General features: G+C 38.0%; 1 protein-coding gene across 1 annotated transcript in view; it reads right to left on the reverse strand.

Moving 5' to 3' along the window:
* Positions 1 to 18,247, reverse strand: part of LOC126184742 (membrane-bound transcription factor site-2 protease) — a 54,817-nt gene that overhangs the window by 20,517 nt on the left and 16,053 nt on the right. Inside the window, exons 3-4 of the mRNA XM_049927280.1 lie at positions 17,043 to 17,146; positions 5,533 to 5,779 (exon numbers count right to left, since the gene is read on the reverse strand). Coding sequence (XP_049783237.1) covers positions 5,533 to 5,779; positions 17,043 to 17,146 — 351 coding nt within the window. The remainder of the gene's footprint in view (positions 1 to 5,532; positions 5,780 to 17,042; positions 17,147 to 18,247) is intronic.

Genomic DNA, 18,247 nt, shown 5'->3' on the forward strand with positions numbered 1-18,247 from the left:
AGCACTGGTTAGGAAGGGAGTGAGACAGGGTTGTAGCCTCTCCCCGATGTTGTTCAATCTGTATATTGAGCAAGCAGTAAAGGAAACAAAAGAAAAATTCGGAGTAGGTATTAAAATCCATGGAGAAGAAATAAAAACTTTATGGTTCGCCGATGACATTGTAATTCTGTCAGAGACAGCAAAGGACTTGGAAGAGCAGCTGAACGGAATGGATAGTGTCTTGAAAGGAGGATATAAGATGAACATCAACAAAAGCAAAACAAGGATAATGGAATGTAGTTGAACTAAGTCGGGTGATGCTGAGGGAATTAGATTAGGAAATGAGACGCTTAAAGTAGTAAAGGAGTTCTGTTATTTGGGGAGCAAAATAACTGATGATGGTCGAAGTAGAGAGGATATAAAATGTAGACTGGCAATGGCAAGGAAAACGTTTCTGAAGAAGAGAAATTTGTTAACATCCAGTATAGATTTAAGCGTCAGGAAGTCATTTCTGAAAGTATTTGTATGGAGTGTAGCCATTTATGGAAGTGAAACGTGGATGATAAATAGTTTAGACAAGAAGAGAGTAGAAGCTTTCGAAATGTGGTGCTACAGAAGAATGCTGAAGATTAGATGGGTAGATCACATAACTAATGAGGAGGTATTGAATAGAACTGGAGAGAAGAGAAATTTGTGGCACAACATGACTAGAAGAAGGAATTGGTTGGTAGGGCATATTCTGAGGCATCAAGGGATCACCAATTTAGTATTGGAGGGCAGCATGGAGGGTAAAAATTGTAGAGGTAGACCAAGAGATGAATAGACTAAACAGATTCAGAAGGATGTAGGTTGCAGTAGATACTGGGAGATGATGAACCTTGCACAGGATAGAGTAGCATGGAGGGCTGCATCAAACTAGTCTCTGGACTGAAGACCACAACAACAACAACAACAACAACAACAACAACAACAACAAGTTCAACTCCCCCTGTACAACATTCAAAATCTGTTCAGTGTAGTGCCGTGATATATGTCTATGGACTCAAATGGAATACAGGTTTTTTTTTTATGTACATGGCTACTCCCCTACTCCGCAAGGAACAGCTTGAAAAACAGCCAGCTAATCTGTATCCTGGTAAAGGAAGCCTCTGAATTGTCAAATCATTTAAGTGGTGTTCCCATATACCAATAATTTCAGACTCAACATCTATAAGCAGTTCACTAACTTTATGTTTAATACCTCTTATATTTTGATGAAATATGCTAATTCCTTCTCTACGTGGAAACATGATGTCCTCTGAAAGTGATTCCTTAGTTAGAGGGACTTCCTTTAACCCTTCAACTGCTCTGGACGTGTTAACGTGCATGCCTTTGTACCTGTCCCTGTGTGCTCTGAACGTGTTTATGCATGCCACCAGTCCTTCTACCTGGTACTCTGGACGTGTCTACATGTAGACACATTCAGAGTACTGGTGGTGGGCATAAACACGTTCAGAGCACACAAAGGGACAGGTACAAGGGCGCGCATGTTAACACGTCCAGAGCAGTTGAAGGGTTAAGCATGTACACCTGTCAGCTGACTTCAATCTAAAAAAGGTGCAGCTCTAACACCAACTACTACAGGAATTTTTCCATGAGTAATCCCACCACCACCCACTACACTGTCACCTATAAGCTTTGCCAGTCTCCCCTTCCCGTACCTATTGAGTTGCATGCCATGCCTGCACAGTACATAAGAAACTGTCTACTTGATCTGTGAAGTAAGTTTGCTTACATAAGTTTGTAAAGAAGTAGAGCTGTGTGTATTTTGTTCACATGGAAATACTGAAACACTGTGCCCTAACAAAAATTCTTCATTTTGAACAGTTTATGACCAATGAAAATTCACTAAAAAGTTGGTGAAGGTTTATAAGGCATCTGCTCCTCAATTTTCAACTGTTAATAGCTATGTGGCTGAATTCAAATGTGACTGTGCATCTCTTGTAGATGATCCAACTGAAGGATACATGAAAACCGCAAAATCAATTCAACACAGTAAGAAAGTGCACAGTGTAGTATTGTATGACTAAAGACGTGTAAAATAGCTGAGCATAAGAAATACTATACTGTATTTCACATCGAGAACCAACTATGAGAAAGAACTGTACAAGATGGATGCCACATTAGTTGAATGTTGAGAAAATGTAAAAATGAATTTTCCAGTATAGTTGTGCACCAATTTCTTACTTTGGATAAGATGCGTCTCCATCACTCCACACTAGAAAGGAAACATTAAACACAGCAGTATGTGCAAGCCAGTGGTTTTGGACACATATGTAGTTGATTTCATGGCCAATACTATGCAAGTGTTCTGGAGCAACTAGGTGGAAGAAATATCTGCGGTGGCCGAGTGGTTCTAGGCGCTCCAGTCTGGAACCACGCGACTGCTACGGTTGCAGGTTCGAACCATGCCTCGGGCATGGATGTATGTGATGTCCTTAGGTTAGTTAGCTTTACGTAGTTCTAAGTTCTAGGGGACTGATGACCTCAGAAGTTAAGTCCCATAGTGCTCAGAGCCATTTGAACCTTTTGAAATATGTGCAGAGAGACCTAGACTGCTAAAAGAAAATAAAAACAAATTTCAACCAGGGCAAAGTACCTGACCACAAAGCTGCTTCAGCAATGGAAAACTTTGGGATGTGTAGTATTAAGTGTTGGCATACACACTCTATTAATCAAATTTGGTATCCTCTGGCTTCTGCCTATTCACAAATCAAAGAATTTTTTTGATGGAAGTTCTAACTCCAATGGGAAGATTATGGAAGTCATAAACTGATATTTTAAAGACCTAACAATGGGGGAATAAAGATAATCCCCCCCTCTCGCGCCCGCCCACACACACACACACACACACACACACACACACACACAAACTGTCCCACTGCTGTGGATCTCCTGGTGAGAGGGATTTGTATTGGTTGGAATGGGTGAGAAGAAGAGTGCAAGATCAGTTTGGGGGGAGGATGCAACAGTCAACTGGCAGCGTCTTTTTCAAAGGAATCATCCTAGCATTTGCATTTTGTGATTTTTGAAAACCAAGAAAATCTCAAATCTGGATGGTCAGATGGGCATTTGAACCGCTTTTCTCCCAAATTTGAACCTAGTGTGATAATCACTGTGCTATCCCCAGAGAACTCACCCTACCAGTCTCTCATAGCTTCCAGACCCTGCCTTGCTACCACAAACTCCGTTCCAAGATCCTGTACAATGCAAAAAAATCCACAACCCCTATTTTATCTGTTCACTAAGAACCTCAGCTCTGCACAAAAGTATCCCTGACTGCACCACCTTGCTGGTTTCACATTCCCATACATTTCCCTTGTTGCCCATTTGTCCTTTAGCCCCTTGCTCCTCTCGCCCATTCCACCTAATAGAACTATTCACCCAAGTGGATCCCCAGCATTGGGACAATTACTGTGTGTGTGTGTGTGTGTGTGTGTGTGTGTGTGTGTGTGTGTGTGTGTGTGTGTGTGTGTGTGTGTGAGGGGGAGATCACTTTTACTCTCCCATTGGTCTGCAAAATGTTCATTTATGATTGCCATAAGTTACTCATTGGAATCAAAACTTCCTTTCTAAGAACATCAGTTCAACTTCACATCAAAAACAATCAAGCTTCCTAAGATTTAGATTTTAAGACTGATAGGTATCTATATTACTTAACTGCTATTCCAAAATCTTATCCTAGTTGCAGGTTGCCTATCTAACTGGTTACAGGGGCAAAAAAAATCATTTTCAATATTTTGTGTGATAATTGATCAAATTTAAAAAGCTATCACAAGCTATTCATAAAGACGTATAATCTTATGTTAAAGCTTAACACAATTATTACAGTTAGAAACTGTGTGCTTGTCTTGAGGCAGTTTAACCGATGGGGTGCAATACCCAGACTATATTCATCCAGTATTTGAGGATGAGAGGACTTAGAGACTTCTAATAAACTTTACACATAATTACAAACCTTTCCAAAACTTTTTCTTACTGATAGCCCCCACAAAATGATGAAAGGAAGAAAGTTCTTTCACTGTTAATGAAGTAAAACTTCAGCATCATGCATGACTTTTTAATTTATTATTCCTTTACTGCCTACTATACTTGCAACACAGGTTGCAGCACCAGTACCCACATATACCACAGCACCAGTACCCACATATACCACTTACTGTACCTGCAAAATTAGATCACTGTACAACACGTAATTCAGGAGACATAATGTCATAAACATTTAAATGCAGGAAAAACTAGCTTTTGCTTAAAATGTAACGCAAATTACCCAGACTATGTTTAGGCAGTGTTTCATAATAAGAGCACATAGTGACTTCCAAAAAACTTTTAAGTGCAATTTCAAACCTTTCCTAAACTTTTTCTTGCTTACATGTTTAAAGTCAAATATTTAACACATTAACTCATTTGTACAGTGATCAGACGTTTGAAGCTTTTTTACGCATGGGAGCTTGATTCTTTAAAGAATTGAGGTTTACCGGTAACTGAATATAAACTGTGACAATTGACAAATACTAATGCTACCACTGGGCAGCACAGAAACCTAGAGTTAAAACAACTGGACAGCACAGAAACCTGCAGCAAAACCTACCAAGAATTTTCATAGAAAGTTTGTAGGCTTTTGCTGCCAAAGTCAATTTCCATAAAATTCTCTGTGTTACAGAAAGTGTCATGAAGTACAACGAGGAGGATTTCAGTACTCTGAATAATTTTGTGAAACGAATTTTCATTGCTATAACTGTCCTCGCAAAATATTTTCTCATCCATATCCATCAATCATTAACCCTTTTTGGTAACTGTTTGTTTATAATACAACAGGGAGACACAAAATAACTGCATTTCGGTTGGTGCGCAACTGTAGGAGCAATAACTCTTTCATGGTGGCTTGAATCTGAAATAAAGCTGGTCGATAACAAATAGTTTTTGGTGCAGAAGGAGAATTAATTTCAGAGCAGGGTGTTGAAACCCTGATACAACATGTAGTGCCATATTAACACTGTAAAATGTTTAACAACATTACAGTGAGTCATTATCAAAGAAGTGGCAAATTCATGAAATTTATTGCAAGACTTTTACTGTCTGCCTATATTGTACAATACTTCTAATGTTGTGGATTTACTACGAAAAAGACCATACATTAGTTTTAGCAAAATTTACTGCAGGTCTTTGAAAATCAATACTGACTACATGATATACACTGAATGTTGAAATGAGTTTATGATGTTACTGATGTGCTACTAATCTTATAACAAGTTTACCATAGTTCAGTATGCAGAGTCCCTATTACTGGTGACAGAAACACTTCAAGTAAAAATCACCTATCCCTAGCTTTCACTTTCCACTTGCAGTGTCTCTCTCATCAGTACTAGAAATTTTGCCCCCTCAATGTAAGTACTGCTCAGCCATTCTATCGCTTTGAATTTTAACATTTTTCTCGATTTAATTTGCCTTTTGATACAATTACCATTGTATGAGAGCTTAAAAATCAAAAATCAACAGTAAACAGACAAATACCTCTCTGATGTTCTGCACTGCTACACCACTGCCTGAATCAAAAGCTGGGTAGAAAATCAGTGGCAACAGCCATAGGAATATAGCTGCAAAAACTGCTAAGACAATGTTGTGCCATACACCAGCACACAAAATTCGTAGTTGCCTCTTTGGAGACAGGGATTCCAGTTGATCTGAATTAAGATTAACATACGCTAATGGCACAATAGCTATTAAGATTATGCCACAGCCTGATATGTGAACATCTTCCCTGAAAGAGAGAAAATGACCAAAACTTGCAACTGCACTATTACACATTCAGATAACAAATACACACACAATATGAAAAAATGATTGAGGTAATGAAAACATTCCATGAATAATCACTTCATCACTCTGTGGAGCTACAAGTGCAAAAAACTATGTACTAAAATTTCACCTACATTAAAAAGCCACAAGTGCACCAACATGTTCATCACATAGGAACTGCTAGAGATTACAAGCTTCACTTACCCTCCGTGAGAAAGACTAGTGTACTTCAGCTCGCCGAGAAGTTACGGGGATAAATAAAGTATCATTTTAATAAACCAAGAGTCATATGCTGGCAGTACTTGGGGTTAACTACATCTTCAACCAAAATAACTACTCGTATGATGTTTCTATAATCAAAAATAAGTGACTTGTCAAACATACCAAGTGAGCACCCAACAACTAGCACATGCTAAATGCAAGTGCCTGCTCAGATTTTTCTGAAGAAACAGTGTCTGTTCACTAGGGACATGCAAGTCGCAGTGACTGTTATCAGCATGTACGGTGTAACCCTTGGCGGGTACCAAAAATTCACAAAGTCTCTCAACAGGCACTGCACTTCACAGTAGTGATACTATAACTGCCGGCTGTCAATTGAGAGTATTTGCCATCTGTTGCATACAGCTAAACGAGTCAAAAGTGACTCAAGCTGGTGCTGTCAAGTCCCCACAAGAACCTGGAGATATGCTTCTTGCAGTGCTTCCTGTGGCTGCAAAAGTGTATATGTTGGAGGATTTCCACAGCAAACTTCATCCTCAAGGTGGTCTCACAGAAGTTCAGCTGAATAAACACGTGGAATTCAGAGACCAAGTATTTTGAAACACACAAGCCTGCTCTTAAAACCATCTGAAGACGCTTTTAGCCAGCTGACATAGTGCATCAACCTGCCGAAAGATCAAATCAATCCCAGCAAAGATTATCGTAGAGTAGAGGTAAACGTGACCCCTGAAAATGAATTTGTAACCTATTACCTGTCAAAGTGACCTGGTTACCTAGCCACGGTGACAGCACCACTGTATTTATGCCAAAGAAGCAGGAAGGGGAGGAAGTAACAGTGTATGCTCCAGTAATCTTACAAGTGGAGCACTACCATAACATACATGTCTGTACATGCCTCTAAATGAAGTGCCCATTGGGAACAAGAACACAAACAGGAGAGACAGTATATCTCAACTTGGCTGCTCACAACACTTCACTGGCAGTATAGCAAAACTGCTTTCTCTCACAATATCACTGTTTTCCACAGTTGTTGATGTTGTTTTGTCATCTCTTATTTCAGCTCCAGATGTATTTATATGACTGATTTTGTTGTACTTTCAGTTTCTTCATCCATCATACTCTCTCTCATCCAATAGTCATCACACACTTTTTTTACCTGATATATGGCCCTTGTAGTTTTATACTGTCACAACACAAAAATCTAAAGTCAAACAGTACAAGCACACTGACTGCATGGTCTAGTAGTTCTCATTTTTGCTGGAATATCGAGGTCATGAGTTCAATTCCCTGTGACCACCTAAATTTTTTCTCGGGTGGAAAGGCCTAGGAGTTTAACTCAACCTTGTTAGACCAACTGAAAAGCTGCCTGAATATAAAAGCAGCAAAATTGCTGCACAAGTCACCAAAGTAGTGTTTTACATTGAAAGGCTTACACCAGGGTAGGTGACGTCGTCGTTGTGGTCTTCAGTCCTGAGACTGGTTTGATGCAGCTCTCCATGCTGCTATATCCTGTTCAGGCTTCTTCACCTCCGAGTAGGTAACTACTGCAACCAACATCCTTCTTAATCTGCTTAGTGTATTCATCTCTTGGTCTCCCTCTACAATTTTTACCCTTCACGTTTCCCTCCAATACTAAATTGGTGATCCCTTGATGTCTCAGAATGTGTGCTACCAACTGATCCTTTCTTTTAGTCTGGTTGTGCCACAGATTCCTCTTCTCCTCAGTTTCTACTCAGTTCCTCCTCATTACTTACGTGATCTTCCCATCTAATCTTCATCATTATTCTGTAGCATCACATTTCGAAAGCTTCTATTCTCTTCTTGTCTAAACTATTTGTTGTCCACGTTTTGCTTCCATACATGGCTACACTCCATACAAATACTTTCAGAAAAAGACTTCCTGACACTTAAATCTATACACAATGTTAACAAATTTCTCTTCTTCAGAATCACTTTCATTGCCAGGGCCAGTCTACATTTTATATCCTCTCTACTTTGACCATCAGCAGTTATTTTGCTTCCCCAATAGCCAAACTCATCTACTACTTCAAGTGTCTCATTTCCTAATCTAAGTCTCTCAGCATCACCTGATTTAATTCGACTACATTCCATTACCCTAGTTTTGCTTTTGTTGATGTTCATCTTATATCCTCCTTTCAAGACACTGTCCATTCCATTCAACTGCTCTTCCAGGTCCTTTGCTGTCTCTGACAGAATTACAATGCCACTGGCAAACCTCAAAGTTTTTATTTCTTCTTCATGGATTTTAATTCCTACTCCAAATTTTTCTTTTCTTTCCTTTACTGCTTGCTCAATATACAGATTGATTAACATCAGGGATAGGCAACAACCCTGTCTCACTCCCTTCCCAACCACTGCTTCCCTTTCGTGCCCCTTGACTCTTATAACTTCCATCTGGTTTCTGTACAAATTGTAAATAACCTTTCGCTCACTGTATTTTACCCCTGCCACCTTCAGAATTTGAAAGAGAGTATTCCAGTCAACATTGTCAAAAGAAATGTAGGTTAGTCTTTTCTTAATCTATCTTCTAAGACACATGACATTCATCTATTAGCAGCAAAAGCATCAGCTATTATGTTTTCAGGTTAGATCGTGTGATGCTTGACATATTATGACTACACATCTTATTCTTTGCAAGATTCCTGACCATTTCTAAAGGATGTAAGTTCATATGGTATGGCAGAGCTGGGAAGAGAACCACTTCCTTGCAAAATTTTGTCAGTGGAATAAACAGGGTAGGGTTGGTGCTCCTTAATTAATGTCAAAAGTTCACCTTTTCATATCTCTATATATTTTTAATTTCTACTCTCAGTTTCCACATGATAGTCTTACATTTTTCCTGTTATAGACATAGAGGACAAGCGAACATGAAAGAAAATTCAGCATTCACAACAATGAAACATTAGCCGAGACAGTTGTTTGACAATGCTCTCTACATGCTGTTGCTTGGCAACATTTATTCACAGTGCTGTTTATATGAATGCACAGTTCATCTAAATTAGCTACTGACCACTTTAATTTGGATGCTTCACTTTTTGTAAGAAAATTAATGTTATATGCCCTTTTAGCAAGTATGTTCTTTCAGCCACAAATAGTTATCATTCATTCTGGCACCTTTTAAAATAAAATCCCACAGATGCAACAATTATTTCTTAGAGTTTATTTAGCAGCCTGTAACTCCAGTTCTATGTGAACAAAGCTGTGAAATTTTTACAAAGATAATTGTTCGAAATATTCCAGCAATTGCTGCCTAATACCACATTTATCTACATCATCAATAAAATATATATTGTGAGCATTTCACTCATTCTACTTTGGGGCAAATATTTGAATCCTGCCACACCTTGCATGGTGACCCTCCTCCTGTAATTTGCACATCACTGACTTCTTTAATTTTTTCTTGTCCACATTTTTTTGCACCTCCCGTTACCTTCTCTGTCAGCACCATCACACCTTTCTCATTCTCAATGTCATTAAAATTGAGGCCAATAACAGTAAGTTGTCGCAGCTTCTACCAAACGTTTCTCCATGAACACTTTTGGCACTCACACTATGAGCTAACAATGTGCACTGTTTTATAATGGAATGTGACAGTACTTTGTCACACAATCAAGTTCTCACAATGGCCACTTCACCTTGCCAAGTAATAATGAGTTAATGATATTTCCCATGGAGATTAATGCTCTAAGGATATGCCATGAAAATATTCGTTACCTCTAGAAAAAGACCAAATTGTCTTTTTTTTTCCTTTTTTCTTCAGAAACAGCTGTAGAATGTTTGTTTCTTGCTGGTTATGATAATGTCTATAGTCCCTTAAAGGAAATAAATGAGACTCATTGGACAAGGTCATTACTGTCAATCAACAACGGTCCAACTTCGATATTGGCAATCAAATTTATAGTCTTGTTAACTGATGCAGCATCATTAACAATGGTGTAAATATCATGCTTTGGGGCCTCATTCACAGTAAGATTTGCTAAGCTGTTATGGTAAACAAGAGTCTGTCAGTCCTATGATATATCTGGGCAGTGAGGTATTCCAGTGTAGAAGTCTAGTTGTACTTCACACTCCACTTTAGTTGATATAAACAGCACACAGTGTTTCATAGTTTCCACATCAGTTATTCACAGTGGTGCCATTATGTCTGTTTTTGATGCACTTTCACCACAGACATAATGAAAAAGTTTATAAATTTCACTATTTCAAATATATTTACTCCTTGGCCCAAATGTTTGTCACTGCCCCTTTTGCAACTCAGATAAATTGCTACACTGTCTAAAGCGACAGTCAGAAAAATGTGAACAAATAGCCTGCCAGTCTCCGTAGGTACCTATTTCAACAGTGCACATCACACTATGTTTCTCATGAGCTATGTACATTCTGTAGTTCTCACATCTAGGAAGTGGTCAGAATAATGTGAATCTACAGCATAAATAAAGGGAGAAAGTGAAACATGATGTTACCATGTAATCAAGACCTGTACAAGTACTGCAAGTGTTAAGGTTCTCCATGATAATCACTATTTACACCTTTTTGTGCACTCATACCAGGAAACATGGAAAGTTCGAAATTTAATATAGAGTGTTGGCATGCAAACTTACAATTACAAACTGTACACTCTCATTTCTATCCAGTCAGTCAAATTACACAAAACTCTCTCCAACAGCAGAATTCAGTGAGGGTTACAACTGCAACTGAGTCACTATCATTTAATCATCTCTACCATGAAGGCATAGTTCATGAAAGAGTTGGTATGGTTAAAAGTGAACTATGATCTATCCAGTTTTAAGTTGAGTTGTGACCTGCCTTTGTTGCAAGACTTCAATCTGTGACACTACACTGTTCCCATAGGATGTGTGGAATGGTAGCTCTATAAAGTTCTCGAGTCTCTTGAACCCCTGCACAACAGACACATACACTTTGTCAAATAAACAGAGCCTAACATGCATTGAATGAAATACATAATAGACATAAGAAAGAAAGAGTGTATGTATTTTGAAGACCTATCATAGGTTTTCAATTGTCACTATATGTTTATTCTATAACGTGAAACACATCTTAAGCAAATTGCTAAGGAATCACACATGATTTGATTGTTACAAGTTTGTTGCTGTCCTGAGAAATATGTATTCATTGAACATTTACTGTTGAGTACACACAGTCAGCACCATTGCTACTAACTGAAATTAGTTCCTTTAGATGGCATGTAATTGGCATTCTAAAAAGAAACAATACATCCGGAAAGTATATATTTGACACACATGAATAAAAGCATGAATTTTTTGTTTAAGCATTTTGATATACATGAAAACTGATAGCTCTTAAAAATTTCATATTCCTTTTAATAAACTGATCTATGTTAATCAACACTACTTGGTTTTTTTTATTTTATTATTATTATTATTATTATTATTATTATTATTATTTGCTGTATCACAACAGAAGGAACGCTACCTGCTGGTTGAGTACACAATGCACAAAGGAAGTGCTCTCTTTTTTCATATGTGAAGTAAGGGAACTACACTTTTGTTTCTTTAAAGCCTACAGAACCTAGTCAATCACAATTAAATATTCTTGGTATTCCTGCATTGTCAAATTAGAATAATCTGATGAGCCAAATATACAGAGAATGAAATTAATTAAATCCACTGAAATGAAATTAATGGGTTCAGGGGATGAAAGCAATGAAGATATCTACATTTACGTGGCTACTCTGAAAATCACACTTGAGTTACTGCCAGAGGGTTCATTGAACCACCTTCACAATAATTTTTTATTATTCCACTCTCGAACAGTTCGCAGAAAAACAAACACCTATATCTTTCTGTGTGAGCTCTGATTTCCCTTATTTTATTAGATGACTGTTTCTCCCTATGTAGGTCAACATCAACAAAATTATTTTTGTATACAGAGAAGAAAGTTGGTGATTCAAATTTCATGATAAGATGCTGCCGCTATGAGAAACACCTTTGTTTTAATTATGTCCACCCCAAACCCTGTATCATGTCCATGAGACATTCTCCCCCCATTTCTCGATAATACAAAATGTGCTGCCCTTCTTTGAACTTTCTCAAGGTACTCCATTAATCCTGTCTGGTAAGGATTCCACACTGTGCAGCGGTACTCCAAAAGAGGATGGACAAGCGTGATGTTGGCAGTCGCTTTAGCAGATTTGTTGCATTTTCCATGTGTTCAGCCAATAAAAAGCAGTCTTTGGTTCACCTTCCCCACAACATTATCTATGCGTTCTTTCCAATTTAAGTTGTTAGTAATTGTAATTCCTAGGAGTTTAATTGAATTTACAGTCTTTAGATTTTATTGATTTGTCATGTAATCAAAGTTTAACAGATTCCTTTTAGCAGTCATGTGGATGAACTTTCACTTTTCATTATTTTGGGGTAATTGCCAATTTTCACACCATGCAGATAACTTATTTAAATTGTTTTGCAATTGGGTTTGATCTTCTGATGACTTTACTAGACAATAAATGACAGCATCATCTGCAAACAATCTAAGATGGCTGCTCAGATTGTCTCCTAAATGATTTATATAGATAAATACTGCTTTGGAGAATGTCAGATTTCACTTGTGTTTCACTTGATGACTTTCCATCAATTACTATAATCTGTGACCTCTCTGACAGGGAATCACAAATCCAGTGACATGTTGTTGTTGTTGTGGTCTTCAGTCCTGAGACTGGTTTGATGCAGCTCTCCATGCTACTCTATCCTGTGCAAGCTTCTTCATCTCCCAGTACCTACTGCAACCTACATCCTTCTGAATCTGCTTAGTGTATTCATCTCTTGGTCTCCCCCTACGATTTTTACCCTCCACGCTGCCCTCCAATACTAAATTGGTGATCCCTTGATGCCTCAGAACATGTCCTACCAACCGATCCCTTCTTCTGGTCAAGTTGTGCCACAAACTTCTCTTCTCCCCAATCCTATTCAATACTTCCTCATTAGTTATGTGATCTACCCATCTAATCTTCAGCATTCTTCTGTAGCACCACATTTCGAAAGCTTCTATTCTCTTCTTGTCCAAACTATTTATCGTCCATGTTTCACTTCCATACATGGCTACACTCCATACAAATACTTTCAGAAATGACTTCCTGACACTTAAATCTATACTCGATGTTAACAAATTTCTCTTCTTCAGAAACGCTTTCCTTGCCATTGCCAGTCTACATTTTATATCCTCTCTACTTCGACCATCATCAGTTATTTTGCTCCCCAAATAGCAAAACTGCTTTACTACTTTAAGTGTCTCATTTCCTAATCTAATACCCTCAACATCACCCGACTTAATTCGACTACATTCCATTATTCTCGTTTTGTTTTTGTTGATGTTCATCTTATATCCTCCCTTCAAGACACCATCCATTCCGTTCAACTGCTCTTCCAAGTCCTTTGCTGTCTCTGAAAGAATTACAATGTCATCGGCGAACCTCAAAGTTTTTATTTCTTCTCCATGGATCTTAATACCTACCCCGAATTTTTCTTTTGTTTCCTTTACTGCTTGCTCAATATACAGATTGAATAACATCGGGGAGAGGCTACAACCCTGTCTCACTCCCTTCCCAACCACTGCTTCCCTTTCATGTCCCTCGACTCTTAAAACTGCCATCTGGTTTCTGTACAAATTGTAAATAGCCTTTCGCTCCCTGTATTTTACCCCTGCCACCTTTAGAATTTGAAAGAGAGTATTCCAGTCAACATTGTCAAAAGCTTTCTCTAAGTCTACAAATGCTAGAAACGTAGGTTTGCCTTTCCTTAATCTTTCTTCTAAGATAAGTCATAAGGTCAGTATTGCCTCACGTGTTCCAGTATTTCTACGGAATCCAAACTGATCTTCCCCGAGGTCGGCTTCTACTAGTTTTTCCATTCGTCTGTAAAGAATTCGTGTTAGTATTTTGCAGCTGTGGCTTATTAAACTGATTGTTCGGTAATTTTCACATCTGTCAACACCTGCTTTCTTTGGGATTGGAATTATTATATTCTTCTTGAAGTCTGAGGGTATTTCGCCTGTTTCATACATCTTGCTCACCAAATGGTAGAGTTTTGTCAGGACTGGCTCTCCCAAGGCCGTCAGTAGTTCCAATGGAATGTTGTCTACTCCGGGGGCCTTGTTTCGACTCAGGTCTTTCAGTGCTCTGTCAAACTCTTCACGCAGTATCGTATCTCCCATTTCATCTTCATCTACATCCTCTTCCATTTCCATAATATTGTCCTCAAGTGCATCGCCCTTGTACCCAGTGACATAATTGAGACTATATTTCATAAGCATGCAATTTGATTACAAGCCACTTGTGAGGTACAGTATGAATAGCCTTCTGGATATCTAGAAATATGGCATCAATTTGAAATCCCTTTTTGATAGCACACAACACTTCATGTGAGTAAAGAGATAACTGTGTTTCACAAGAACAATGTTTTCTAAATCCATGTTGACTATGTTTCAATAGACTGTTCTTTTCAAGTTAATTCATAAAGTTCAAACACAATATACATTATAAAATCCCACTGCACATCAGTGTTAATGATATGGGCTTATAATTTAATGGATTATTCCTATTTCCTTTCTTGAATATCGGTGTAACCTGTGCAACTTTCCAGTCTTTGAATATGGATTTTTCATAGAGCGAGTGGTTGTACATGACTGTTAAGTATGGAGCTATTGCATCAGCATACCGTGAAAGGAACATAACTGGTATACAACCTAGACTGGAAAACTTGCTTTTATTAAGTAATGTAAGTTGCTTCACTAGTCCGAGGATATCTACTTCTATGTTACTCATGTTGGCAGCTGTTCTTGATTCAAATTCTGGAATATTTACTTAATCTTCTTTGATGAAGGAATTTTGGAAGGCTGTGTTTAGTACCACTGCTTTAGCAGCACTGTCATGGATAGTATTTATATTGCTACCGCACAGAGAAAGCATGGTTGTGTCTTGCCGCTAGCATACTTTACATATGCCAGAATCTATTTGGATTTTCTGCCAGGTTTCGAGACACAGTTTTCTTAGTCTATGCTAAATTTCGAGCTTCTGTAAAAGATTGCAAGTCTTGTGAGTTTTGCTTTCGTTTAAATTTGGCACGCTTATTTCATTGTTCCTGTAACAGCATTCTGACCTGTTTTGTGTACTATGGAGGACCAGCTTTGTTGTTTGTTAATTTCTTTTGAATAAATCTCTCAATTGCTGTTGATACTATTACTTTCAATTCAAGCCACATCTGATCTAGACTTACACTGTTAATTTGGAAGGAGTGGAAATTGTCTTTCAGGAAGGCAGCAAGCGAATATTTATCTGTCCTAGTATGTGTTTTGATGCCCATTATTAGCTCAGGATTATTTTATGCTAAGAGGTCAAGTGTGTTTTCACACAAAATGATGATAAAAACTTTCACATATACTGAACCTGCTATGCAATGAATAGGGACCTGAAAAAAAATTTGCACTTGCAATAAATCCAAATATTGATGTAAATTCTGTCTCAAAAGGCGAGAACACAAAATTACTTAATAAATGCTGTTTCATAGCAGACTGTATTCAGGTGAGCTATGTTACCAGAGGTAGAGTGAAATAGTTTTATTTTTTGCAAATAAATATCAAAAATGTTACCAATTTTGGTTACTAGTATTTCATATCATCATGGTGAAGCCCAAACGAAACAATAATGTATAATGTGTTTCCAAAACTGAAAGTGCATGAACACAACAGTGTATCGATGCACTCAATGTTCTGCTGCCACATCAACTGTACGTGGTTGAATGGACTCTAAAAGATACACATGGCACAATGCAACATAGACTCAGCTGTGGGGCCTAATATCTTAGAACAAAGAAACACATCCATTCATCAGATAGTTAAATTTCAAAAGCTGGTATAATACAGATACACTACTGTGCTAGTGTTAGGTGGTGAGTGTTTTGAGCTGTAGTTGCATCAAGTACTGGTAGAGGTCAGGCTTTAACTAACTCTTTTATGACACTGCCATCATCAGCAACCAATTTCGAAGTAGCCATCACTCAATGCTTTGTGTTGTGTGTTGCTCATTGTTTTCCTTTCTCTTTGAAGAGACTAATCCAGGTCCATCGTGGAGTTCGATTACAGCCTTCACAAAACCAGAAAGGATCGGCAATCCTTTTGACCATGTGCCAGTTCGAGTTTTGCAGAAACACAGAATAGTAGTGTAGACTGGCTGTCTTGCAAGAGGGAGGCAGGACTCATTTCACCTCACCATTTCTCTCCCCTCCAGTTGTCTAAATTCTAGTTTGTTCATACTCATGGCTGAATGTCAGTTTATAGTGTCCCCAACTCTGTGCAAAAGCGAATGGAAAACAAAACCTGCCAACATATTTCAACCACACTAAAAGTCTTCCCTTAATGTGCAAATAGAGTTATTTTCAGTGCTACTTCTATGCTCAGTACCTTGTTGGGTCTATCTCTAGCATTGTCAAGTATGGATTGGATGGCTATGAATTCCCATGAATGATCAGAATGTATAATCTATTGATTTTGTAATTATCAAATTGGGCACAAAAAGAAAAATAATGTTGTGAAACACCTTAAATCAGATTGGCTCGAAAATGTTGCTGTTTCTTAACAGAAACAATCAGTTTGTCAGAAACTTAAATAGAGCCTAAAGAAGAAAACAAGCACAGACCATTCTGGAAAAAAAATGTTGGAGTGTGTGCAGAAGTAAACATTCCAGGAAAAAAAGTTCCACAATTGCCTTTTTTTATCAATTTCAAAGCACTGAGGCTTTGTCTTGAGGTACACAGCATATAAGTTAAACCTCACAGCATAAGTATGGAACTACTGGGCAAAAGATGCAGATCCAATTGAGTGTGCCTCTTTTTAATTGTTGTTATTTTTATTATTATTTTATCAGGACTATTTCTTGGCTACCTATTTCCACTGTTTTTCACGACTGGAAAACTAGGAAATATGGGTTGGTTCATAACAATACCTTCACTCACCGAACTGCAGCCACTGCATGACCAAACTCATGAACAATACTGCAGGCAATCATTGTTAATCCATAGTATCCGAGTTCACTTGCTGGCAAATTTACTCCAGGTACCTGCAAGAGGATATCAGCCTCTGTAGCAATTGTCAACAACTGCTGACTAGATTGCAGTAGTGGAATACAGTACAGCATTAGTGACAGCCAAAACTTGCAGTCCAGTATACACAAAATATACTTCTAACACTTGTTACATAATTTTTAAATGACTGGAAAACAAGAGAGAAAAAGTACACATCTTGAAAATACTAATTTGTGCACAATATTACTATGACGGCTAAACAAAAATAAAAAATAATCTTTATGGGCTAAGAATATTCCTTGTTAATGTACAGCACAAAAAAATGCGCCTCAGGGAGTAATAGCGTGGAAAAAATGGCAAAGTGAACAATATTTCACATTTCATTGCCAGTGGAGATTATGTTCACAGTGAAGACTGCAACACTCAATTTCTGAACAAGTTTCTGAATGTGACACATGCACAAACACTTGTCATCCATTTTCAGGTCTTAGAATTGCAAGGTTTGATTTTGTAGTATTTCATCATTCTACGACTGTAAAATTCCTTATTTTTGTATCATATGCCATGTTCAGGATCACATGTTTTTGCTCAGTTACCCTCTCCACCTTGTCCAAAAACAGATCTCATGTGCCTTGTCTGCCCAGTCACTTACTATCCTCCACATACCCTCTGACCCACCAAAATGAGTGCCATCCTTTTGACTTAGCACCACCCAGGACTGGAGCAACACCAACTTGTCCAGAAGTACAAAATGTTCAAAGACTCAAATGCTTTTGTTACAACAACAAAAATTACTGTTGGCTTCAATTTAGAGTTGCATGTGCTCTGCATAAAAGAATAAATTCCAGTTTCAAATGATGTATCTTGTTTGAAACCATGCTGCAGAACTTGAGTGAATTATTTGTACTAAGATGTGACTGTGTGTGTACCCACACAGAGGCTTAAAATTAAGTATCTTGCCAATATTAAAACATTAACTGAACAGGAAGAAAGTGGTAGGAGGAGTTAGAGCAATATAGCAAATGGACGTGGCTGGTTGACTGCAAGAATAAAAAAGGATGAGCCAGCCACTCTGCAACACACTAAAATCTCCATCGTAAAAGATTAGGTCAGAGTCCAGTCACAGCACAAAATTT

This window comes from Schistocerca cancellata, chromosome 4 (genome assembly GCF_023864275.1).
Source record: "Schistocerca cancellata isolate TAMUIC-IGC-003103 chromosome 4, iqSchCanc2.1, whole genome shotgun sequence".
NCBI classification, from domain to species: Eukaryota; Metazoa; Arthropoda; class Insecta; order Orthoptera; family Acrididae; genus Schistocerca; species Schistocerca cancellata.